The sequence below is a fragment of the Aquarana catesbeiana genome, linkage group LG01, assembly GCF_042186555.1.
Source record: "Aquarana catesbeiana isolate 2022-GZ linkage group LG01, ASM4218655v1, whole genome shotgun sequence".
Classification (NCBI taxonomy): domain Eukaryota; kingdom Metazoa; phylum Chordata; class Amphibia; order Anura; family Ranidae; genus Aquarana; species Aquarana catesbeiana.
Window position 1 is genome coordinate 972,883,527 of NC_133324.1, and position 25,348 is coordinate 972,908,874.

The following is a 25,348-nucleotide window of genomic DNA, read 5'->3' on the forward strand; positions in this document are numbered from 1 at the left end:
GGCCGGCCGAAGACCTGCGACACCGGGAGAAGAGGCCGGAGAGCGGAGAAGAACCAACCGGACGCCGGGAGAAGATGAAGCGGAGGGACCCCCGAAGCCGGAAGAAGACCCCCGAAGCCGGAGGAAGATCCCCCCCCGGAGCTGTTTAATAAAATATTTTAAAAACCTGTGTAGTGTGTTTTATTACTTACACTTTTTTCCTAGGTAAATGGGTAGGGGTACCATGTACCCCATACTCATTTACATAGGGTGGGGGGCCGGGATCTGGGGGCCCCCTTATTAAAGGGGGCTCCCAGATTCCGATAAGCCCCCGCCCGCAGACCCCGACAACCAACGGCCAGGGTTGTCGGGAAGAGGCCCTTGTCCTCATCAACATGGGGACAAGGTGCTTTGGGGGGGGGGGGGGCGCAGGGCGCCCCCCTCCCCCAAAGCACCCACCCCCCATGTTGAGGGCATGCGGCCTGGTACGGTTCAGGAGGGGGGGGGGCGCTCGCTCGTCCCCACCCCCTTTCCTGACCGGCCAGGCTGCGTGCTCGGATCGGGGTCTGGTATGGATTTTAGGGGGACCCCACGCCGTTTTTTCGGCGTAGCGGGGTTCCCCTTTATAATCCATACCAGACCTAAGGGCCTGGTATGCCCCGCGCTCGCCGCAATAGGAAGATTTGTTTTTCCTATTGCAGCGAGCGCGAGATGCAATACCATCCCCTCGTGTCGCATTTGGTCCGTCGGACCAGCCTACACACGAGCGGGCTTTCCGTCGGACCAGCACACACACGAGCGGACTTTCCGCCCGAAACTGAGTCCGACGGAAAGATTTCAAACATGTTTAAAATCTAGGTCCGGCGGGCTTTTGGGAAGAAGTCCGCCGGAAAAGTCCGCCGCCGCCCACACACGGGCGGATTGTCCGGCACACTCTGGTCCGCCGGACCAAGTATGCCGGAAAGTCCGACCGTGTGTACGCGGCATTAGTCCGTCAAACTTTTGAGAAAACAAAGTCCGCTGGAGCCCACACACGATCGAATTGTCTGACGAAATCCCATCCGCCGGGCAAAGTCTGCCGTAAAGTCCGCTCGTGTGTACGTGGCATTAGTGTGTCTTGGAAGCTTTTATAATATGTTAATGTAAAGCCATCTGGGCCAGGGCTCTTTCCTAGTTTCATCTGTTTTATTGCGTGTTGAAGGTTCCTCTGATGAGAAAGGGCTTTCCATGGTCTCTGCTTGCTGGGGGGGTAATTGGTTTCGGGCAATACTGAGCTATGAAATCTTTTATCTGGGAGGTACGATTATTCACTTTTGTTTTGACCTCATTATTTTGCAGAAGGTTGTATAGGTTAGAATAATATTTTTCGATATGTTTGGCGATATCTTCGTTTTTTGAGAGGAGAGTACCATGTTTGTCTTGGATGCGGTAAATCCTAGAAGGTGCTTTGGTTGCCTGAACCATGCGAGCCAGTAGTCTCCCACTCTTATTGCCATGTTCATAGAACACTTTCTGTTGGAGAACATATCGCCTTCTTGTACGTTTTCCTAATACATCTAGTAATGTGGATCGAGCTTGAAGGAGCTCCTGTAGTGTATTTTGTCAGGTTGTTTGTGTGCAGTCTCTAAACGGTTTATGGTTTGGATCAGAGATTTCATTTGTTCCTGGTGTCTCTTTTTGTTGGTTGTTGCTAGTGTGATGAGTTCTCCCCTTATTACACATTTATGTGCCTCTCAGATAGTGATTGGTGCGATATCTGGGATCGAGTTTTCTAGAAAGTATCTTCGGACAGTGAGCTAAGAAGGGATCAGATATGTCGGCAATGATGAGGACAAGAATAGAATGTATATCCTTGATCTGGTGGGGGGTACTATTCCTTAGTGAGGAGAGAGCTGCCTGGTAGTTTTACAGGCATTTATGAAGTCCTGCTCTTTGGGGCTATCTGAATGTATTTCCCAACTAAATTTGCAGGCATTTAAAAGAGAAAAAAAAAGAAAAAATAAGGCGGGCGGCACCATCTGGTGACCCACAGATGCGCATTTTCCTTTATAGTAATCTAAAGGCTTTTGTTTTAGTACACTATGAGCACTTGGTTGGCAGGGTTCAGATCTCTCCTCCACTATTTTGCAGTATATAGGCATATAAGATCTCATTTATGAATAACTGACCTATATACTCGATTAAACAAATACATTAATATATTGATCCAGGCAACTTTTACCGCTTGAGGGAACTGGAAATCTGTTGAAGAGAACTCAAACACATATAAATGTTACCTGACCCATTAACTGCAGTAAAGAGAATCTGGATTAGGATTAAGTAGTCTCTCCCAGGCTGTGTTATGCTGGTCTGGTGGGCTATAGCAGGGGTATGTCCACATCTGAGCAGGGTTCTTCCCTGGGTAGATCTGTGGGATTAAGAACACAGTACCTGAAGGGCGAGTATAGTCTTGGAGGAGTCCGCTTGTCTGGAGGAGAAGTTAAGCATGCGGTTTCTTCAGGTTTCTTCAGGTGGTCGTCATCGTATGGTGTATTGAAAAAGGTAGTTAGATGTCTTGGTGGCCCCTACGCAGGGTTTTGGCGTGTTCTAGGACGTGTGGTGGAATGTCTCATCGCGAGGAACGTTCTCCAGGTGATGTGGGGTCCAGTCTGCGGCGTCTGGATCTGTGTCGTTGGGTTTTTGGTGAAGACCTGTAAGACACTGGCTTCCATAGTTCTGATGGAAAGTAGAAGGAGTACCAATCAGGTAGTTCCACTGGTGGTAGGTCGAGTTGTTTGCAGAAGGCAGGAAGGTCCTCTAGTGTTCGGAGGAGTGTGGTATGTCCCCTGGTGGAAGCTGAAAGGCAGAAGGGAAACTTCCACCTGTATTGTTGTGTGCACGTAAAGCCTCAAGCGGGGGGCGTAAAGAGCGTCTGTTCTGCAATGTTATCTGAGACAGGTCTTGAAACAATTTAATGTCCGCGCCATTGTATAGTATACGGCCTCTGTCTCTAACTGTCCTGAGAATCTCCTCTTTGAGAGGGAAATTAACTATGCAACACACAATGTCCCTGGGGGGTTCAGAGTCACGGGGAGGGGGTCGCAGTGCATGATGGAATCTGTCCATTTCAATAGGGGAGTCTGCAGGCCGGTCAAGCAGGTTGTTGAATATTGCACACACTGTCTGTGTCAGGGCTGATGGATCTATGAATTCAGGGACCCCCCTGACTCTTATGTTACGCCTGCGTCCCCGGTTATCTAAATCTTCCACTTGTCTGTGGAGTTCAAACATGTGAAGAAGATGCATGTCGTGTGTTTTCTGCACTTGCCTGATAGCAGCTGCCTGAAGTTGTGAGGATTATTCCACTTCAATCAGGTGGTTGTTCATTGATTGAATGTCCATTTTTAGCTCTGATATGGCAGATGTCAGTGTGTGCTTTATATCCAAAGTGACCCTTCGGAGATCTCTTTGTAGATTCAGAAGGCTTGGATTTGGGGCTGAAGAATTGTGTGCTTCCGCCGGCGGGATCGTGATGTTTCTAGGCGAGGCCGGGGATGAGGCCTGCGATGCCTGTGAGGCCTGTGTTTCCTTGTGATGGGTTAAGGCCGGGGATCGGAATATCTCCGGAATATTGTTGCTGAGTTGCATTCGGGATTGCGCCCCTGTCTCCTTCAGGGAGCGGTGTGCCGAGGTGCTTCTATTCGGCTTACCAATCTTTGATGAAGCTAGATTGCGGCCTCGAAGAAGCTTATATTGTCCTCAATGTGCCAGAGCTCTCGTCACAGGTGGCCATCTCTGGTCCCGTCCAAGCCACACCCCTCAGTTTAATATCTCTTTAAACAGAGATTTGTCCTCCATGTTTCACACTAGACATGTGCGATTCGGTTGGATTTTCGTACAAATTTTGTTAGTATTCATACATTCGGATCAATTCGAACATCCGAATAGCTGAAAGAACCAAAATACGAAAATTACGAAATTATGAATAAGCAAAATAACGAACACGTGAAAATATGAACTTACGAACGGACAAACTTACGAAAATACAAAACTCCGAAACAGTAAAAGAAAGAAAATTACATCTATAACAAATGATTTACACTTCGTATTTTCAATCCTTTGTCTGTTTATAATTTCGTATGTTCATATTTTAATTTGTGTGTTCGTAATTTCGTTTCTTTTTCGTCTGTTCGTAATTTTGTTTGTTCGTGTTCTCGAATCGTTCGTGTATCTTATGTCTATTTCACACCAATAACCCAGAACTTAATACAAATTTAAATACCGTCTTGATTAGGGAAGCTGGTACCAACAACCCTGTGAGTTTCGTTTTAAACCAGTTGACCATGGCCATTGTTTCTGAAAGTTTTCAGGATACTATAAGCCAACAATCATTTTCCCTAGGGAATAGCGTATATGTGTGTTGGGGCAAGGAATGCTATCCATGGATACCGGTCGTGTATTTGGCCTCGTTGATTCCAGTGATAGGAATCATAGGGGATGAAAAAGTAAAACATCAACATCTTTTGAAAGCTAGTGCATACCCCAGGTACCCCCTTAAACACAGAGAAAAGAGTTGTTTTCTGATAAAGACCAAGCCTGGGCATGGTTTCCCTTGTGGACAGGATGGGGAATAGAACTGATGAAAAGATTGAATAACTACTCCAAAATTATGGATGAAATTATGGAAAACAATTCTGTAGACATCAAACCGTTAAGTATTGAACAAAGTGCTATACGTAAACAACTAGATATGCACAAATTAGCTATCATATCCATAAGTGCTGCTCTGACTGGACTCTGTGAAGTAACGGAGGACTATGAGTGCTGCACATAGATTCATAATACCAGTATTGAAATACCTGATTATTATGGTATAATTGATAAACACCGAAAGGATGTGTCAAACCTCCAAGCTGAAGCCAGAGATATTGCCAAAGATGGGTGGAACCCCTTTAAGGGACTAGGAAGTTTTGTGATTTTTTTTTTGTTCCACTTTCTCTTGGTTCCGACAGGCAGGGATATTAATTTTAATGTGCCTGGTTTTTATCCTTGTTATATAGCTTATTCAATGTATCTGTAATTATACAACGCAACAAAATGACCCCACACAGAGAACATTAAGTGATCATGGCAAAATCACTTAGTGATCTAAGAGGGGATTGAAGAGTGAAAAAGAGTTAACATGACTAAAACTTTAAAATAGCTGACAGAGGAATATCTTTATTTTAGGGTCTTGTTTGTCACAATGACCACAGGATAGATAAGTGGGTTCTGGTAAGAACTGGTTTGAAATTATGTTTTCAGAGAGAATCAGTCGTCAGCATTATGTCTGAAATGTTATGTCTCATGTGCTGAACTTTGTCCTTCCTCCCTCCCTTCTTTCTCTTTATGTTGTGCAATATTCTTTGTCCATATCCTGTATAAAATTCTGCTCACCTGCCATTAAAACTAAGCATTCATTGAAACTGCTATTTTGTCTTGTGCATTGAATGCTTCCAGAGCTCTGACAGAATTTCTCACTGATTGTCCAAGTCTCAGCAGATTTAACCCTAATGCCCCTTACACACGATTGGAAATTCGGCCAGCAAAAGACCGATGAGAGCTTTTGGTCAGAAAATGTGACCGTGTGTATGCTCCATTGGACTTTTGCTGGCGGAATTGCAGCCAGCAAAAGATTGAGAGCATGTTCTCAATTCTTTGGTCGGAAAATGTTCTGATCGGAAATTCCGATCGTCTGTAGCAATTTCAATGCGCAAAATTCCTACACATGCTCAGAAACAATTCGCGCATGCTCGGAAGCATTGAACTTAATTTTCTTGGCTCATCATAGTGTTGCACGTCACCATGTTCTTGATGGTTGAAAGCTCAGCGAACTTTCGTGTGACCATGTGTATGCAAGTCAAGCTTGAGCGGAATTCCATCGGAAAAACTATCCAAGATTTTTCCAATGGAAATTCCGCTCATGTGTACACGGCATTACAGTGTTAACCCTCCCTCCCCAAACCTTGTCAAATTTGATAGGTAACCCCCTGTTGGCATATGTAGCTTTATAATGATGAGTTTACTGGCATGGTAAAATTATACAAAAAGCAAGCTGCGTATAACCTTTGTGGGGGGCTCGGGAATCCACCAAACTCAGGAAACAGGTTTCAATAAAAGGCTGCATAACCAAAGCTGTGACTGACTGAATACACTGGACAATAGGGATGAGCTTCAAGTTCGAGTCGAACTCATGTTCGACTCGAACATCGGCTGTTCGCCAGTTCGCCGAACAGCGAACAATTTGGGGTGTTCGCGGCAAATTCGAAAGCCGCGGAACACCCTTTAAAAGTCTATGGAAGAAATCAAAAGTGCTAATTTTAATGGCTTATATGCATGGTATTGTCATAAAAAGTGTTTGGGGACCTGGGGCCTGCCCCAGGGGACATAGAGCAATGCAAAAAGAAGTTTTAAAACAGTCTGACAGCAAAATTACATTTCAAAGGAAAAAAAGTCATTCAAAACTACTCGCGGCTATAATGAATTGTTGGTCCGACAATACACATAAAAGTTCATTAATAAAAATGGCATGGGATTTCCCCACAGGGGAACCCTGAACCAAAATTAAAAAAAAATGTGTGGGGATCCCCCTAAATTCCATATGAGGCCCGTCAGGTCTGGTATGGATATTAAGGGGAACCCCACGCCAAAATAAAAAAATGGAAAAAAAAAAAGAGAGTGCCCCCCTCCTGAACCGTACCAGGCCACATGCCCTCAACATTGGGAGGGTGCTTTGAGGTAGCCCCCAAAGCACCTTGTCCCCATGTTGATGGAGAGAAGGGCCTCATCCCCACAACCCTTGCCCGGTGGTTGTGGGGGTCTGTGGGCGGGGGGCTTATCAGAATCTGGAAGCCCCCTTTAACAAGGGGACCCCTCGATCCCGCCCCCTGTTTGAATTGGTAATGGGGTATAAATGTACCCCTACCATTTCACAAATGAAGTGTCAAAAAGGTTAAAAAACACAAGAGACAGGCCCCCCCCCGCCCCCTCTGAAAACATAGGGAAAGCCACAGGGAAGTCCCGTGAATTCCCTGTGCGTCAGAGGAAAGCAGGGTCACTGGTTGGCCCCGCCCTCCATTATATAAGAAGTGTCAGAAGAAGCGAAGCATCACACGGCTGAAGACTCCCACTGACGGAGCGGAGAAGAAGCCTAGAGAAAGATGCGGGATGAGAAGAGTGGAGGAAGAAGATGGAGAAGAAGAAGAGGAATAAGAAGATAGAGGAAGAAGAAGAACATCGAAAGAACACCAGAAGAAAGAAGATGGAAGAAGTAGCCGAAAGAAGAAATTATTAAAGTGTCAAACCGTCTCTTGTGTTTTTTAACCTTTTTGATACACTTTTTGTGAAATGGTAGGGGTACATTTGTACCCCATTACCAATTCACACGGGGGGTGGGATCTGGGGGTCCCCTTGTTAAAGGGGGCTTCCAGATTCTGATAAGCCCCCCGTCCGCAGACCCCCACAACCACCGGGCAAGGGTTGTGGGGATGAGGCCCTTCTCCCCATCAACATGGGGACAAGGTGCTTTGGGAGGTCTACCTCAAAGCACTCTCCCAATGTTGAGGGCATGTGGCCTGGTACGGTTCAGGAGGGGGGGTGCTCTCTTGTCCCCCCTCTTTTCCTGCGGTCTGCCAGGTTGCGTGCTTGGATAAGGGTCTGGTATGGATTTTTGGGGGGACCCCACCCCATTTTTTTTTTAATTTTGGCGCGGGGTTCCCCTTAAAATGCATACCAGACCCTTCTGGTATGGAATTTAGGGGGACCCCCACGCCATTTTTTTAAAAATTTTGGTTTGTGGTTCCCCTGTGGGGAATCCCCATGCCGTTTTTATCAATGAACTTTTATGTGTATTGTCGGACCGACAATTCATTATAGCCGCGAGTAGTTTTAAATGACTTTTTTTCCTTTGAAATTTCATTTTGCTGTCAGACTGTTCTAAACTTTACAGGCATACTATAGACACCCCCCAGGTATGACATTTAAAGGAATATTACACTTTTATTGTTTTACTTTAAGCATTATTAAAATCACTGCTCCAGAAAAAATGGCAGTTTTTAAAACTTCTTTTTGCATTGATATATGTCCCCGGGGCAGGACTCAGGTCCCCAAACACTTTTTATGACAATAACTTGCATATAAGCCTTTAAAATGAGCACTTTTGATTATTCATGTTCGTGTCCCATAGACTTTAACGGTGTTTGCGTGTTCGAGCAAATTTTTTGCCTGTTCGCATGTTCTGATGCGAACCGGACTGGGGGTGTTCGGCCCATCCCTACTGGACAACCTCAAGCCAGTATTGCTGGAAGTTTGCACACTTCCAAAATATACAAATATAGTTGGCATTGGGAGAAGAACAGCGCAAGCAACCTGAGATGGATAGATTCTATATATTTCCATCAAAATCTAAAAATTAATTTAATTAATTTTAATTTATTTTAATATCATAATCCCCTAATCCCCTAATTTTGAATATAGTCATAAAAAATATTAATATGATAATTATAATAATAATATTATTAAATTTAATGCAAACAATGGACATAATAATGTAGATGCAAATAAATATATAAATAAATAGAATTACAGATCATATATACCTAAATCACATAATGGATATACAAACAATTTAATAATAATATTATTGAAATTCATGATTGAAACAGCCATTGTCTAGGCACCCTAAATTGTAAACTCAACGTGTTTCATGGCTATTATTAAATTGTTTGTATATCCGTTATGTGATTTAGGTATCTATGATCTGTAATTCTATTTATATATTTATTTGCATCTATTGTATTAATTATGTCCATTGTTTGTTTGCATTAAATGTATGTATGTTAATACGTTTTTATGATTATATTCAAAATGATATATTATTCATTCATTTATTTATTATGCTTAAAAATATTATGGGCTACCCTAGGGGGATTATGATATCAAAATAAATTAAAATGAATTAAATAAATTTTTAGATTTATTCCCATCCATCACAATGACATGCTTCATGTAAAGTCCCATTTCTATTTTCCATATTTTTTTACAATGTAATGAATAAGGTGGTCTCTAGCAGATACACATCTAGTAAAGGGGACCTCCCACATATCATCCCAATCACCATCCATTTGGGGGGCATTAACAAACTCGCCATTCTCACATGGCACTGGAACTGTGTCTATAAACAGTTGCTTATACTGTATATAATTGCAAAAAAGGAGAAACCAGGGTGGAAGCTCCAAGATGGCTGCTTAAGCCCAGATCTCCGCATCACCCCGGATCCAGGGTGCACACAGCCCAGAACGCGGCCACCCAGGACAAGCACCAATGAGCCATGCCGGCCTCTGAGACCCCCGAGCACACCCCTGGATGCCCAGACCAGCTGCCAGACGAGACCTTGGGCCGCAGTTCCACACGTCAGTGTGGGGCGGGTGTACCAAGATGGAAAGTTGCCACCGCAGCAGCTCAGCCACACGCGGTCTACGCAGAGGGATCCCAGGATCAGAGGCAAGTCCTAGCCCCAGCAACCCTTACCTACACCCAGGTGACCCACGGCAGTCCACAGCTCCCCCTGGCTCCCTCTCCAGCCTCCACAGAGTCCCTGCTGGGCCGCACCATGGAGGATTATACACTGTCCCGTCGGGCCTTCTCAAACCCACCTGCTAGCGACCCCTTCCCCAGGCTTGCCAGGCCAGGACCCAGCCACACCACCATCAAGCTCTCTGACCTCCTAGAGAGGGGGCTAGCCAACACATCGACAAAAATCACAAGAGACATTAAATCTGATTTTATAAACCTGGGATCCAGAATGGAGGCCATGGAAAACCAACTGGACATTACGGTATCCAGAACCAATCAGAATTCAGCCCACATTCAGGTCCTCCAGGACCAACTCGACACAGCCCTTTCCAGAATTGATGACTTGGAAAACAGGTCCAGAAGATATAACGTCAGAATCCGGGGCCTTCCTGAGACCATCACGGACATTTCCCCTGCAGTTCAAGAGCTCATCAAGGATTTAATTCCTAACACACCCCTGCACCGCTTGGAGTTGGACAGAGCTCATAGGGCCCTGGGACCCCCCAGAAAAGATGGTGCCCCTAGGGATGAAATCGTAAAGCCACACTTCTACGCTACAAAAGAAGTCATGCGACAATCACGCACCAAGCCAAAGGTGACATGCCAGAGGCACCAAATACAAATCTTTGCGGACCTTTCCCCCTCAACAATCTAAAAGCGGGGAACTCTCAAACCACTACTGACAGTCCTCTCTCAACAAGAAATTAAGTATTGACTAGCCTGTAAAAAACCATGAACCATACCGAGACAGAAGTACAGTAAAATCACACTTGTTTATTAATAAAAATAAAAAGGTAAATAGAGTAAGCGTAGTCAAAGCATAGCCAGAGTCCAGTAACCGGATCGGGTAGTCAGCCAAGCCAGAGTTCAGTAACCAGATCGGGTAATCAGCCAGGCCAGAAGTCAAGGATCCAAGTAGAGAAACAGCAAGCAGGATAAGGAGCCAGAAGGGATGTCAGCAAAGCCAGTCTTTAAACAGTAACGCAGGAGATGGTTTCTTGTGATGTGACCAAGGCGAAGGCAGGAATGAAGTGAGCTGGAGATCTTTAAGTAGGAGGGACTGACAAGCAGATCCACAACAGCTGGTTAACTGTGGAGAGAAATGAGAGCTGCAATTAGCCGACAGCTGAGAAGCCAGCTCAGAGAAGGAAGGGCTGAGCCAGCCCTGACAGTACCCCCTTCCTCAACGACCCCTCCCCCTCAGAGGACCACCAGGCTTGAGTGGAAAATATTGATGGAAATTACGGAGGAGGGCAGGAGCATGTATGTCCGAGGATGAGACCCAGGAGTATTCCTCTGGACCGTAACCCTTCCAATGCACCAGGTACTGTATGCGCCCATGGAACCTATGGGAGTCAACAATAGATTGTACCTCATACTCCTCATGGTTCTCAACCTCTATAGGGTGAGGACGTGGCACCGAGGTGGTAAAGCAGTTGCAGACCAACGGTTTCAATAAGGAGACATGAAACACATTTGAGATGCGCATACTAGGAGGAAGGTCCAACGCGTAAGCCACTGGGTTAATCCTGCAAAGGATATGGAAAAACCCAATAAACTGAGGTGCGAACTGCGAACACGAAGTCAGAGGTTGCGAGATGACAGCCAGACCCTGTCCCCAACCTGGTAGGAAGGCGCTGTCAGGCGTCTGCGGTCAGCATGGAGTCTGTACCTATCGTTAGCATGACGCAAAGCCTCCTGGACTTGTGCCCAAGTGGAACAAAGACCACGGAGATGCTCCTCTAGTGCAAGAATACTCTGCAGAACAAAAGAGTCAGGCAACATGGAAGGTTGGAAACCATAATTCATCATAAACAGAGACAATCGGGAAGGAGAATTCAAGGCACTGTTGTGAGCAAACTCTGCCCATGGTAATAGGTCTGACCAGTTATTGTGATGGTCAGAAATATAGCAACATAGGAATTGCTCCAAGGACTGATTGGCTCGTTCTGCGGCCCCATTAGACTGCGGGTGATGTGCAGAGGAGAAAGCAAGCTGAATTCCCAGCTGTGCACAAAAGGCTTGCCAGAACCGGGACACAAACTGACTACCCCTGTCTGAGACAATCACCTTGGGTAGCCTATGTAAGCAAAAGATCTCCTGAGCTAAAATGGAAGCCAGTTCCTTAGAAGTGGGCAACTTCTTAAGTGGAATACAATGACACATTTTCGAGAACCGGTCAACCACCATAAGGATAACTATGTTGCCTTGCGAGTTGGGCAACTCCACAATGAAATCCATAGACAGGTGGGTCCAGGGCCTCTCTCCATTGGGTATGGGTTGTAGGAGGCCCACTGGAAGGTGCTGTGGAGTCTTACTCTGAGCACACATGGAACAGGCAGCTACGAAGGCAGTTACATCAGCACATAGACTAGGCCACCAGAATTGTTGGGAAATGGCCCAAACGAGTTGATTCTTACCAGGGTGGCCAGCTGCCTTGGGAGAATGGTAAGTCTGGAGCACGGCAGTACGGAGACACTCTGGGACAAAGCAGTAGTCACAAGGTTTCTCAGGAGGAGCATCGACCTGAGCAGCAAGAATTTTGTCACCCAAAGGAGAAGTAAGACTGGTGCGAACCATAGCCAGAATACAATCAGGAGGAATCGGAAGCGACTCCAACTTGGAAGTGGAGGAAAATTGTCGTGACAAGGCGTCAGCCCTTACATTCTTAGTACTGGGTAAGAATGAGACAATGTAATTGAAACTTGACAAGAAAAGAGCCCATCGCGCCCTTCTGGGAGAGAGGCGTTTAGCCTCAGACAAGAATGTGAGATTCTTAAGGTCAGTGAGAATGAGAACCGGCACAGTGGTACCTTCAAGGAGATGTCTCCTTTCTTTCAAGGCTAAAATGATTGCCAACAGCTCTCTGTCACCAATCTCGTAATTGCACTCGGCAGGTGACAATTTCTTGGAAAATTAGTCACAAGGATGCATAGCACTCTCAGAGGTAGGACGTTGAGACAGAAGGGCGCCAACACCAGTCTCAGAAGCATCAACCTCAACGATAAAAGGTAACGTAGGATCAGGATGTGCCAACCCAGGAGCAGAAACAAAGGCAGCCTTGAGACTTTCAAAGGCCTTAATGGACTCCGGAGACCAACTCTGTGGGTTACCATTCTTTCTGGTCATATCGGTCAGGGGCTTGACCAGAGATGAGAAGTTATTAATAAACTTCCTATAATAGTTGGCAAAACCCAGGAAACGCTGCAGAGGACGTAACCCCACGGGTCGAGGTCACTGTAGGACTGCCGAAAGTTTCTCTGGGTCCATCGAAAAACCAGCAGTGGAAATGCCCAGGAATTGAACCTGTTCCCGATGGAATTCACACTTCTCCAGTTTACAATAGAGAATGTTCTCTCTTAATTTCTGAAGCACACAACTGACATCTGTGTGGTGGCTCTCCAGGGACTTGGAAAATATGAGGATAGCATCGAGATAAACCACCACACATAACTGCAACAAATCTCGGAGGACATCGTTAATAAATTCCTGGAAAACTGCCGGGGCGTTACAAAGGCCAAAAGGCATTACGAGGTACTCATAAAGGCCTGTTTTGGTATTAAACCCAATTTTCCACTTGTCGCCCTCCTTAATCCTCATGAGATTGTAACCCCGTCTCAGATCAAGTTTTGTGAAAACCGTTGCTCCCTTGAGGCGGTCAAATAACTCTGTAATCAACAGGATCGGGTAGGCATTCTTAATCGTGAAATGACTGAGACCCCTATATTCAATACAAGGTCTCAGTTCACCGCTTCTCTTCTTCACAAAGAAGAAACCAGCACCAGCAGGAGACGAGGATTTGCGAATGAAACCCAGAGAAAGTGCGTCTGCTACATAGTCCTCCATGGCTTTATCCTCCAAGACCGACAAAGGGTAAACCCGGCCACGAGAGGGAGTGGCACCAGGTTGAAGGTCAATTGCGCAATCATATGGCCGGTGTGGAGGCAAACTACCGGCTTGACATTTGTCAAAGACATTGCTAAAATCACGGTACTCCTCTGGCAGTGAGGAGAGTGAAGAGGTTTTACAGAGACTTAGATTACAGAGACCCGGAGGGTAGATTTCTCCTAGTTAAGGGAACAGTGGAGGGAAGGTTATACTCCATAGTATCATACTACGCCCCCAATAAGGCACAAACTAAATTCTTCTAGTCTCTCTCAAAACCCTGAACCCCCTCTTTGGGGGGCACGGTCATCTATGGAGGGGACTCAAACATTGCTTTTGACCAGGGGCTAGACAGGTCTAAACCCCCCCAAACCCAGTTGACACGCCCCACTAAGGTGAGTCACAAAATAGCTAGACTTCTTAAAGAGGGAGTCCACCTAAAAAAAAAATATTAAAAGCCAGCAGCTACAAATACTGCAGCTGCTGACTTTTAATAAATGGACACTTACCTGTCCCAGGGTCCAGCGATGTCGGCAGCCAAAGCCGATCAATCGCTCGGGTCTTGGCAGCTGCCACCGCCATCATCCTCGGTGAGGGAATCAGGAAGTGAAGCGTTGCGGCTTCACTTCCCGGTTCCCTACTGCGCATGCACAAGCCGCACTGCGCGTCCTAACTGGTCCCCGCTATCTCCTGGGGCCTGTGTGTTTCCCAGGAGACAGCGGGGTGGTACAGGAAGGGGCGTGGCTCCCGCAGGAGTCTATTCCAGGAAGTGGGTGCAAATACCTGTATTAGACAGGTATCTGCACCCCCCTCCCCCCTGAAAGGTGGCAATTGTGCCACCGGAGGGGGGTAATCAGATGAGCGGAAGTTCCACTTTTGGGTGGAACTCCGCTTTAACTCAAAAGGCCTTGTTGACATTCGGAGGGAACTGAATCCCACGTAAAGAGACTATACCCACTATTCCTGCCCTCACCAGTCCTATGCCAGGATTGACCATATCCTGGTTTCCCCAAGCCTCATCCCTTCAGCCCGAAAATCGACCATCAAAGATATTGTCTGGTCAGATCTCTCGTTGGACATCAACAAATCAGGAAAAACTTTTGCAACCCTAAAAACTAAACATAAGAAATGCCCATCTAAGGCCTCAATAGAACAGTTAGACGCAGCTAGATTAGAGCTCAACCTAGCACTCACAGCAAAAGTGGAGAAACACATTTGCTGGAGTGGGGACAAATTCTACCCACAGAAAAAGACAAAATTGCATCTATGTTAGCTTTTATACTTTCACCTCGCTATTGCACCCACACCCTCCACAAACTTGGGGTAGCTGGACAACTCCCTATAACCAATCCAAATAAAATACTCAAAGCCTTCCATGAATTCTACACCAAGCTCTACAGCACGACCCCCAAGGACAAGGGCCCAATAATCTTTAACTTCCTGAAGGACCTTCCCTTACCAAACCTATCTACTGAACATAAAAATCTGATGGAGGCAGCCTTTTCAGTTGAGGCGATAATGGAGGTCATAAAAAATCTCAAGAAGGGTTCAGCCCCTGGACCTGCTAGTCTTTCAGTACCTTATTACAAGGCATTCGCTGGCACTCTTGCCCCATACTTGCCAAAATTTTTCAATGCAAAAGCCCTGGGCTCTCCCTTAGACCCTCAACTCAACACTGCCTACATAACAGTAATACCCAAACTGGACAAAAACCAGGAATAGGTGGAGAACTATAGACCCATCTCCCTCATAAATAATGACCTAAAGATCCTCACAAAAATTGTCGCCAAACGCTTAGTTTCCTTCATTAACCGGTACATCCACAAAGACCAAGTGGGATTTATCCCTGGTAGACAGGGGCCAGACCAAATCAGAAGAGCTATAGACATCATTTCCCTACTACAATCTAGCTGGGATAAGGGGCCCCAAACAAGAAGGAATGCTGTTATCCCTTGATTTACACAAGGCTTTTGACTCGGTGGACTGGCCTTATATTTTCACTCTCATGGAACCATGGGGATTTGGCCAGCGCTTCATGGGGGTTCTCCACTCCCGCCTCCAGGGACATTACTTAAAACCCATTAGTATAGCTAGGGGCACTAGATAGGGCTGCACTTTATCCCGCTTAATTTTTGCTATTGCGATTGAGTCCATGGCGATTGCCATACACTCCAACCCCAACATCCAAGGAGTAACTTGCGGCTCACAAATCCATAAATGCAGCCTGTTCACCAAAGACATGCTGCTTTTTATAACTTCTCCAATTACAACTCTTCGAAATCTTGCAAATTATTGAACGAATTTCCAGCTGTCTCGGGCCTCCGGGTAAACTACACTAAGTTCCACGCTCTAAACATTTCTCCTAAACCAGAAACAGTCACAACATTAAAAAGCTCTTTTGAGTTTAAGTGGAGCGACTCCTCCATTAAATACTTGGGGATCACTCTCACGGCCAAAATAGAACATTTGTACTCATCAAACTTCCCTCTCATGTACCTGAAACTAGAGTCTGACCTGAAAAACTGGGCCAGGGGGGAACTATCCTGGCTAGGAAGAACACACTCCATAAAAATGACGCTCCTCCCCAGACTGCTCTAAGTATTCAGATCCATCCCAATCAATATAAGGAAAGATCATATGAAATCTTTCCAAAGGAAAGTCAATAAATTCATCTGAGGGGGTTCAGGCCACAGGATACCCCAAAAAACCCTATTCCAACTTAGGACATGGGGTGGGTTGGGTCTAACATGCCTGTTATGGTATTTTCAAGTAGCAAAAATAGCGCAAATTTCCACCGTGTACTTCAGACTTGAAAAAACAGATTGGGTACAAATAGAGAGACAGACAGCCCCCACCTACAACTTAGATTATCTCCTATGGGTCCCCCCCAAAGATCGCCCCCCAATACTAACAAACCCTGACTCTACGGGATAAAATGAGATCTGAGACCTCATTGGCCTCTGAATGCCATATCTTTCACAATCCAGACTTCATCCCCGGTCAAGACATCAGATCCTTTAAATGGTGGTTGGACAAAGAGTTTTATTGCTTCGACCACTTTTTCATTCCCTTGGGACCAATTACCCTGAGCTTCTGTGCTCAGCAGCTTAAGATTCGGACCTTGGAACAATACAGATTTCACCAAATACAACAATTTCTCTGTAAAATCTGGAAGGGGAAACCCGCCCCACCCAAATTCACACCTTACGAATTATGGTGTGGACAGGCCGCTGAACAGAGGGTTGGAATCTCCATCATCTACTTGCTCCCCAGTCTTGCAAAGCCCCATCTATGGTGGCTTAGGAAAACGATCTTCAAATTCAGTGGAATTTGGAGAGATGGCAATCCTCCTTTTCTAGATCCTTCAAGGGGACTAGGAACATCTCCCTAATCGAATCTAGCCTTAAAGTAATGATCCGATGATATCTCATCCCCTCAAGGCTGGCTACCATTTTTCCCACAGCAAACCCTCAGTGTTTTTGTGGTTTCCAACTCATAGGCTCCATGGCCCACATTTGGTGGGAGTGTCCCAAAATTAGGTCATTCTGAAACAGGATGTTTGCCTTGATCCAAAAAGTGACAAATTACCAGCTCCCAAGAATCCCAGCCATTGCTCACCTTAACTCGAACCATCCTAAGACGTCCAAGGCCAACAGCAAATTGATCCATTTATGCTGCTAGGGGCCAAGCTGACTATAGCCAAAGCCTGGAAACAACCCAGGGTCTCCTTCTTAGCTGCCAAACTCGTGGATTATATCCCAGGAGGAGTTGACTAGCATCTTAACGGATACAACCTCTATATTTGAATCTGGAAACCTTGGGCCTTGCATGTGGGCATCTCTTTCATCCCTGGAATACAGGCATAACAAATAGTCGCTATCACTTAACCAATACCTCCCTTCCTGTTGATTGGCTCTTCTTTCTCTTCTTTTCTCTTCTCATGACCAACCACTTTCTAGTATTCTTTCCCTTTTCTCCCACACTATGATGGTCCATTATAACATTCAAAGTGGACCCATGGGTCAGTTACCCTAATGACAGTTTGACAAATGGTCTGTCCCATGAGGTGTTTAGGTTTGGTTCTAGTGCTTCTCTACCCTCTGCAAGGCCCATCGCCTCATCATGGATTGTTGGGGTGGTCCTCCGGACACAGTATGATCCCATTAGGGGTGCCGGAAGTACTTCCCCCAAAGATCTGGATACAATAGTCAAAATGCGAGATGGTCTCTCAAGGATTACGAAGCCAAACCAGGGTTTACTGTCTTACTATTCTTTAATCGCTGGTTTTACATGTAATTACAACAGTTTTTCAATGCCTCCTTGGAAATAGTGTATTTCATGTACTTTTGTATTAAACAAATAAAAATCTTTGAAAGAAAAAAAAAAAAAAGAGAAACCAGTTGGACTTTAAAGGTGTCGCACCTCCTCTCAGAATGATTACCAGTGCACAATTAGTTCAAATACAATTTTATTACAAAATTCTTTAAAAAACATGTGAAGTTGGGATCTAAATATCCCCTTTAACCCAGGCATCATTCAGATATCATCTTTTTCCATCGGCGATTCTCTGAACCGTAAGAACAATCATAGCAGCAGTTCAGCCGCCTGATCATTCTTACAGGCGGGGACATCCCCCCTCCCGGCCCTGCCCGTGCCACCGGCGACCCAGAGAAAGAATCCGCCGGCACTGGCCGATGATCATAGAGATTTCCGGTGACCAGATAGTCCCAGTCATCTCTATGACTGTTGGAGGCCCGGGCGCGACGTTATGACGTCACGTCTGGGCCGCGGAAGTAAACAAAGCCCAGATCTCGGCTGGAAAGAAAGAGAGCTGTAAAAAAAATTTGGATCTCGGTCTTTCCAGCCTGGAGGAGAGATGTGAGGTTCTATAGATCCCACATCTCTCCATAAAGAGGATCTGTCACGCACTATTCCTACTAACAAGGAATTTTTACATTTCTTGTAATAGGAATAAAAGTGATCAAAAAATAAAAAATTTAAAGAGAAAGTGTAAAAATTACAAAAAAATTTAAGTAAAATAAACAATAAAAAAAAATTAAAGCGTCCCCGTCTGCTCGCGTACAGATACGAACACACGCGCAAGTCCCGTCCACATATGTAAACGCCGTTCAAATCAGACATGTAAGTTATTGCTGCGTGCGTTAGAGCGAGAGCAATAATTCTAGCACTAGACCTCCTCTGTCTAAATTGGTAACCTGTAAAAAAATTTAAAGCGTCGCCTATGAAGATTTTTAGGTAACAAAGTTTGGTGCCATTCCACAAGTGTGCGCAATTTTAAAGTGTTACATGTTGGGTATCTTTTTACTCGGCATAACATCACCTTTCACATTATATAAAAAATTTGGATAACTTTACTGTTTTTTTATTTTTTAATTCATGAAATAAATTTTTTAATTCCAAAAAAAAAAACATGTTTGAAAAATTGTTGCGCAAATACCATGTGACATAAAAAGTTGCAAAGACCGTCATTTTATTCCTTAGGGTGTCTGCTTAAAAACATAAAATGTTTCGGGGTTCTGAGTAATTTTCTAGCAAAAAAATTATGATTTTTACATGTAGGAGAGGAGTGCCAGAATAGGCCCGGTATAGAAGTAGTTAAAAACATTAGGAAAATAGCAACAGCATATAATCAAACCCAAAACACCCTGAAGGTAAAGATCCCTCCTTGTGTATGTATACAGTGAACTTAAGTTGTTGTTAGAGAACCTTATAACAGAGTAATAATCTGTAAAGCTGTACACAAGAGAGGAATAACTCAGGCCGACGCGATTTACCTTTGTTGGCTACTTCAAGGGCTCAGAGGGGTGCAATGACAATGGGTTAAATTGTAAAATGGATTGTGATTTAGAAGAGTTCAAAGAGGAGTATACCATATAGGCCAAATGATTGCACAAGCCAGGAAGCCACCAGGGGGCCACAAAACACAGCCCCAAAACAGGGGATGTGTATCAAAACACCAGCGTAAATAGTGTATATATGTATTCCCATTGGAAGGCAAAAATGGGCAACTTCATCAACACTTACTGGTTTATATAGCATGTGGTGATCTTCGACCCTGGTCACGCAATGGCCGCCATTTTTGGTTAGTCTGGGAAGTTATGTGCAACGGGGATTGCTGAACTATATGCGTGTATATATTGTGTTTCAAGCACACTGTATGTGAAAACATGGGATCGACCTGGATCAACCTAAAATACATGAGCATATGTTCCCCCTCTAATAGATGAGTTATATCCCCGTGATCTACTCTGATTTTCATGTTCCATTTGTGAATGCAGCTGGATCTGCCGTGAATGGTCATCTAGGGGACACCCCATGCTATACCAATGCATATGATCATAAAACAATATATAGAACACAATGTATGTAAAAGAAAATGAAATAAAATTAAATAAAACTATCACTGTATTAAATGAAAATGAACAAGCCAATGAAACCCCTATGAATCAGTAATTATTAATGAGTGTCATGGGGCTATAATTGAAATTAGGAATATGTATAAAAAATTATGGAACCACTAGAATGACTAATTAAATGGCGTTATTATTAGGCTGAAATGCTATAATGTTTATGAGGATGATTTTGAAACCAAGTGGAAAAATTAAATGAAATAAAATCAAGATGATATTACTAATAGATAAGTGAATTGATTATTACTGAGGTAAATGAATGGACCAAATGTCATGATCTTCATGGGAAAAATGAGGATATATCATGTTGATAGAGCTCTGAATTGAAAAAGCTATACATGTGTATATATATGGAGATGCAGCATTGGCTTATCTCAGACCCTGAGCAAGGGGTTGTGTCACCATAACATCGCCACACCTACCATTTAAATTTCATTATTGCTTATACTCCACTTAGGTGGTTGTATTGGTAGTGGCAGCAGTTCCCAATCATTCATTCACAGACATCTGCGCAAGATCATCCATAATCTCTTCATAATTTCTTCAGTCATGAATGATGCCAGGATGGCCAAATCATGTTGACTTATTTGTGGCTGAACAAAAGCACCCACCAAGGATATGACGCCTACAAGAATTTTACCACACATTCTTTTATAAAAATAATAATCAAATGGACAAAAAACTCAAACCAGATGGTGAGTAGACAGGATGGAACCCTGGCCCAAAAGCCTTCCTCCCAACACTCCCCTTATTCTTACTTCCCCCCTCCCCGGAAACCACCCACCTACCCTCCCAGTTAAAACCACATTACCCCCCTCCCACCACCAATAAACAGTGATATGACAGCCACATGGCTATACATCTTTGCACTGTCTTCTACTATAGTCTGCCCACATTATTCCACCTGCACTAGCCTAGGGTCCTACCACCTGAGTTATATGGACTCTTATTCTGGATGGAGACATGCTTTAAAACAGAAGTATGGAAATTTGTTTCCAATATTCATACTTACCTAGGTGGATGCTGCATCTGTCCCCCGCCACCTCTTCACTGAGAGCCGAGCCACTGAACATCGCTGATGGCTCGATTCCCACAGCTCCCCGAGCAGAGGGCTTCTGCCATTCAGTCAGCGGCTCTCCTGCTCTGCTCCTCCACTCTCATTGGAGCTCTGACCTGTGGAGGGGCGGGGAGCATCTCCCTGAGAGTTAGAGACCACCATTAGCCCAGGCAGCTGGCGGATCCAAACTACCTAAGTCGGGATGACGTGCTGCCTCGACCGATCTTGGTGACATCAGCGGAGAGCGGACTTCAGACAGCTCTCTGCTGAAAATGGGTCACAGGAGTGCAAAACCAATTGTAATCCTGTGACCCAGAGAAGCCCAGCACAAAAAAAGCTCAGGCTGGACTTCTCCTTTAAGGACTTCGCAGGCTGGGCCTGGCTTTTAGCAGATGGTGTTGAGTATATAGTAGGGCAGCATTAGACTTGACAATGCAGGAGGACTATTAGTGCTGACAGGGGATTTATTACTGTCACAGTCCTGTACGCACTGGGAAGAAATTTGGCTTATATGAAACTATAGCTAAAGCTGAAAAGCTGAAAACATACCTTCATCAGCTGGCCTATCAGGATATATTTAAAAATCTATTCTCCTGCGCTCAAGTGGTAGGCCTGGAGATGTACAGTACAGATAAATTCCTTCTATGCCAGCGGCCTTGCTGCCCCACTCAGGACTATGAGTATCCTTGAAACTGTAAAACAGTAGCAAGAAAAGGGTGCACTGACCTAGCACATTACCAAAATAATGTTCATTCCAAATAAAAACGACAAATGGTGGTACTCACAGTGTACATAGGCATATCACAGCAAAAGCAAATGCCTTCAGGTCTGATATGGTAAACCAGCAGTGCAGGAAGACCAGGTGGCTTCTGTAATGGTTGGCGTGTTTTGAGGGAGAAAATTAATTATTTTGGTTCTGACAAAGAGGGTTCCCACTCGAAACAGCTTTTGCTGTGATATGCCTATATACACTGTGTGTATGTGAGTACAACCATTGCCTTTTTTTTGGAATAACATTTATTTTGGTAATGCTCTAGGTCGGTGCACCCTTCTCTTGCTATTGTTGGCCTATACCCTGAGCATATACAGTATATTGGCAGGGTGTAGTGTGGTGTTAATTGGGAGGGTAGGTGGGTGGTTTGCAAGGGAAAAGTTGAAATAGGGGAGCATGGGGAGGACTGCTTTTTGAGGGGGAGTGCTTTTGGGTGGGGTTTCCATCCTGGTCCACTCACCATCTGGCTGTTTGAGCTTTATGTCCATTTAATTATTATTTTCAATAAAGAATTTGTGGTAATAATCTTGTATTCATCATATTCTTGGTGGGTCCTTTTGTATATTTATGCATGTTGGAGACACCTCCCCTTATACATATAGGGTTGTAGACACCACAATTGTGTCATCTCCATTAATCAAGGAGCTAAAGTCAAGTCACCCCAGAGCTAAACGTTCTCCTGTGTTCCAAACCTTAGAGAGGACCCACGTGGGACTTACTGTGTTCAATGCATGGAGGACAAATGTATAGGCCCAGAAATCTGTCAGAGAGTAGGAGTCGCCAAGAAATTTTTTTTTTATCCTCTCCCATGGACATTTCCGTTCAGTCTCCAATTTCATTTGCTCACGTAACTGATTTTCCAGATCTTCCATACATGAAAAGTCTGACCAGTTTTTTTTTGAATACAGAGAGGACATACACCTGGAACGTTAAAACAGTAAGTTGAATATTTGATAGGCAAGATATTCATTCAACATGCTTTATCTGTATGAGAATTGTTCTTCATTTGTTGTCTAATCACTTGATGTCCTGAGGCCATGTTGAAACGTCCCAGACTTCAAGTGGTTGAAGCAATCTCATGGCTGCAGCTGCATAAATTTGGTCAATTTTTTCAGCCAGTGTTCATCTATTTAGTAAAAGTGATCGAGGCAGCTCTACATCCTCCCGATCATTTTTACAGTAGTCAGAAGGGCAGCCTCCCTTCACTGGAAGTGCACTACGCAAAGAGTGCAGGGTTCAGGAGTGAATATTAAAGAAAATACAGTCAGCGCAAAAATACAACTATCACAAAGTAAACAAGCTGCTGAACACTGAAGGTAAACATATAAAACCTCAGAAGATGTATGGAAAACAAGGCAGTGCAGCGCTAAACTCAAAAGTCCAAATAAAGTCCCTTTATAGTAGAATCACATATAGGTGGGAAAAGGATTCACCTCTGAAGTAATGTGGGTGCTTAAGAAATTCCATGCAGTGCTACATATCTGTGAACCCACCACCGGCCAGCCAAACTGCTCACCTTAGCATATGGATCCCTGAACTAACAGATGGGTAATATTACCGCTGACGAAGTCCCGAGGAGGACGATACGCGTGCGGGAGCTTTTGGACATCACTGCAGCCACCATCTAACCCACGTTATTCCTTGATGATATTTTACCTGTATCCCAGCACTAGGGTATAGTGCCGTGTTTGTGAGTACCGAATTTTAATAAATGTTATCGTTTTTTAGCCACGCAGTGTGCACTATGTACTTTCATTTTTATTTCATGTGATATGATCTGCAATTTTGAGTGCCATCCTCATTACCGTGGGACCATCTGCCTAGACAAGTCTTCATCCTAATCCACTGAGTGTGGTAAATGCTGTTTTGACCCATCTGTTAGTTCAGGGGTCCATATGCTAAGGTGAGCAGTTTGGCTGGCCGGTGGTGGGTTCACGGATATGTAGCATTGCATGGAATTTCTTAAGCACCCACATTACTTCAGAGGTGAATCCTTTTCCCACCTATATGTGATTCTACTATAAAGGGACTTTATTTGGACTTTTGAGTTTAGCGCTGCACTGCCTTGTTTTCCAGGGTTCAGGAGTGCACCATGTACAAGCCGCAAGGCTCAGGTGTGTGCTACGTGCAGGGTTCATAAGTACAATATGTACAGGGCACAGGATTCACAAGTACGCTATGTACAGTGTACAGGGCCCAGAAGTGTGTTTTGGACAGGGTGCAGGGCTCAGGAGTGTATTATGTACAGAGTACATGACTCAGGAATGTGCTAAGTACAGGGTGCAGAGTTCAGAAATACACTATGTACAGGGTGCAATGTTCATGAGTGCACTATGTACAGGGTGCAATATTCAAGAGTGCATTATGTGCAAGGCACAAGACTCAAGAGCAAGACACAAGACATACAAGGAGTATGCTATGTACATGGCGCAAGGCTCGGGAGTGCGCTATGTACATTGTCCAGGGTTCAGGAGTACAATATGTACAGGGTGAAGGACATCTTTTTTTCTTGAAAACTCCACTAAAAAATGCGAGTTTGATTGTTTTTTTTCTGCCTGTAGAAGCATATGCCTGAAGATGCCTGAAAAAGCCATAGTGTGCATGGACACATTGGCTAACATGGAGGGGTGTTTCCAGACAGAAAAAAAAATGAGAGCTCATAAATCTCAAAAGCTTGTACAAGCCGCTTCTTTGAGCTACAATGTGCACGAGCCCTTAATGTGTAAAAAATAATTCCGGAAGGCAATGTGGGAAAAAAAACAATAGCTGTTATGTTATGCAGTTAACAAATTGCTTTGTAAATTTGTTATAATGTATATACCATGTTGATCCAGATATCCCAGCGATGTATGTAGTGGCACCTAAAAGGTTGAGTTCAGACAGTTTGGAAATCGTTCCCAGAAAACCAACCATGGCACGGAGTCCACCCCCAGATCCCAAGACTGCAATTACAGGGGGGTCACAATTCTTCAGAAAAAAGAAAGAAATGATGATCACCATAAGTTTTGTTACAGATGGAATATGTAGTATGTGCGTCCGCAGAACTATTTACAGGGGGGCATCATTTTATGGGTCACCCATGCTCTGACCCTTTTCAACAATGTCATTATAACATTATCACAGTCAGAGACTGCAGACATGGCACAAGAGATGATCAGAGACTGCATACATGGCACAAAAGGCTGTAAGAGACTATATACATGTGGATGGTGACAGAGAGAGAGCGAGAGAGAGAGAGAGAGGGGGTGACAGAAAGAGACAGAGGGGGGATGACAGAGAGACAGAGGGGGGGATGACAGAGAGAGACAGAAGGGGGTGACAGAGAGACAGAGAGGGGTGACAGAGAGAGACAGAAGGGGGTGACAGAGAGACAGAGAGGGGTGACAGAGAGAGAGAGAGAGAGAGGGGATGACAGAGAGAGACAGAGGGGGTGACAGAGAGAGACAGAGGGGGGTGACAGAGAGAGACAGAGGGGGGTGACAGAGAGAGACAGAGGGGGGGACAGAGAGAGACAGAGGGGGGGGTGACAGAGAGAGACAGAGGGGGTGACAGAGAGAGACAGAGGGGGTGACAGAGAGAGACAGAGGGGGGTGACAGAGAGAGACAGAGGGGGGTGACAGATAGAGACAGAGG

At 44.7% G+C, this 25,348-nt stretch overlaps 1 protein-coding gene across 6 annotated transcripts in view; it reads right to left on the reverse strand.

The window, feature by feature from the left end:
• The window catches only part of LOC141123276 (cytosolic phospholipase A2 gamma-like), a 268,360-nt gene that overhangs the window by 196,489 nt on the left and 46,523 nt on the right, over positions 1-25,348 (reverse strand). For all 6 annotated transcript variants that reach the window (XM_073612044.1, XM_073612047.1, XM_073612042.1 and 3 more), the window contains 2 exons: positions 24,537-24,682; positions 22,435-22,636 (listed from right to left, as the gene is read on the reverse strand). In XM_073612044.1, coding sequence (XP_073468145.1) covers positions 22,435-22,636; positions 24,537-24,682 — 348 coding nt within the window. The remainder of the gene's footprint in view (positions 1-22,434; positions 22,637-24,536; positions 24,683-25,348) is intronic.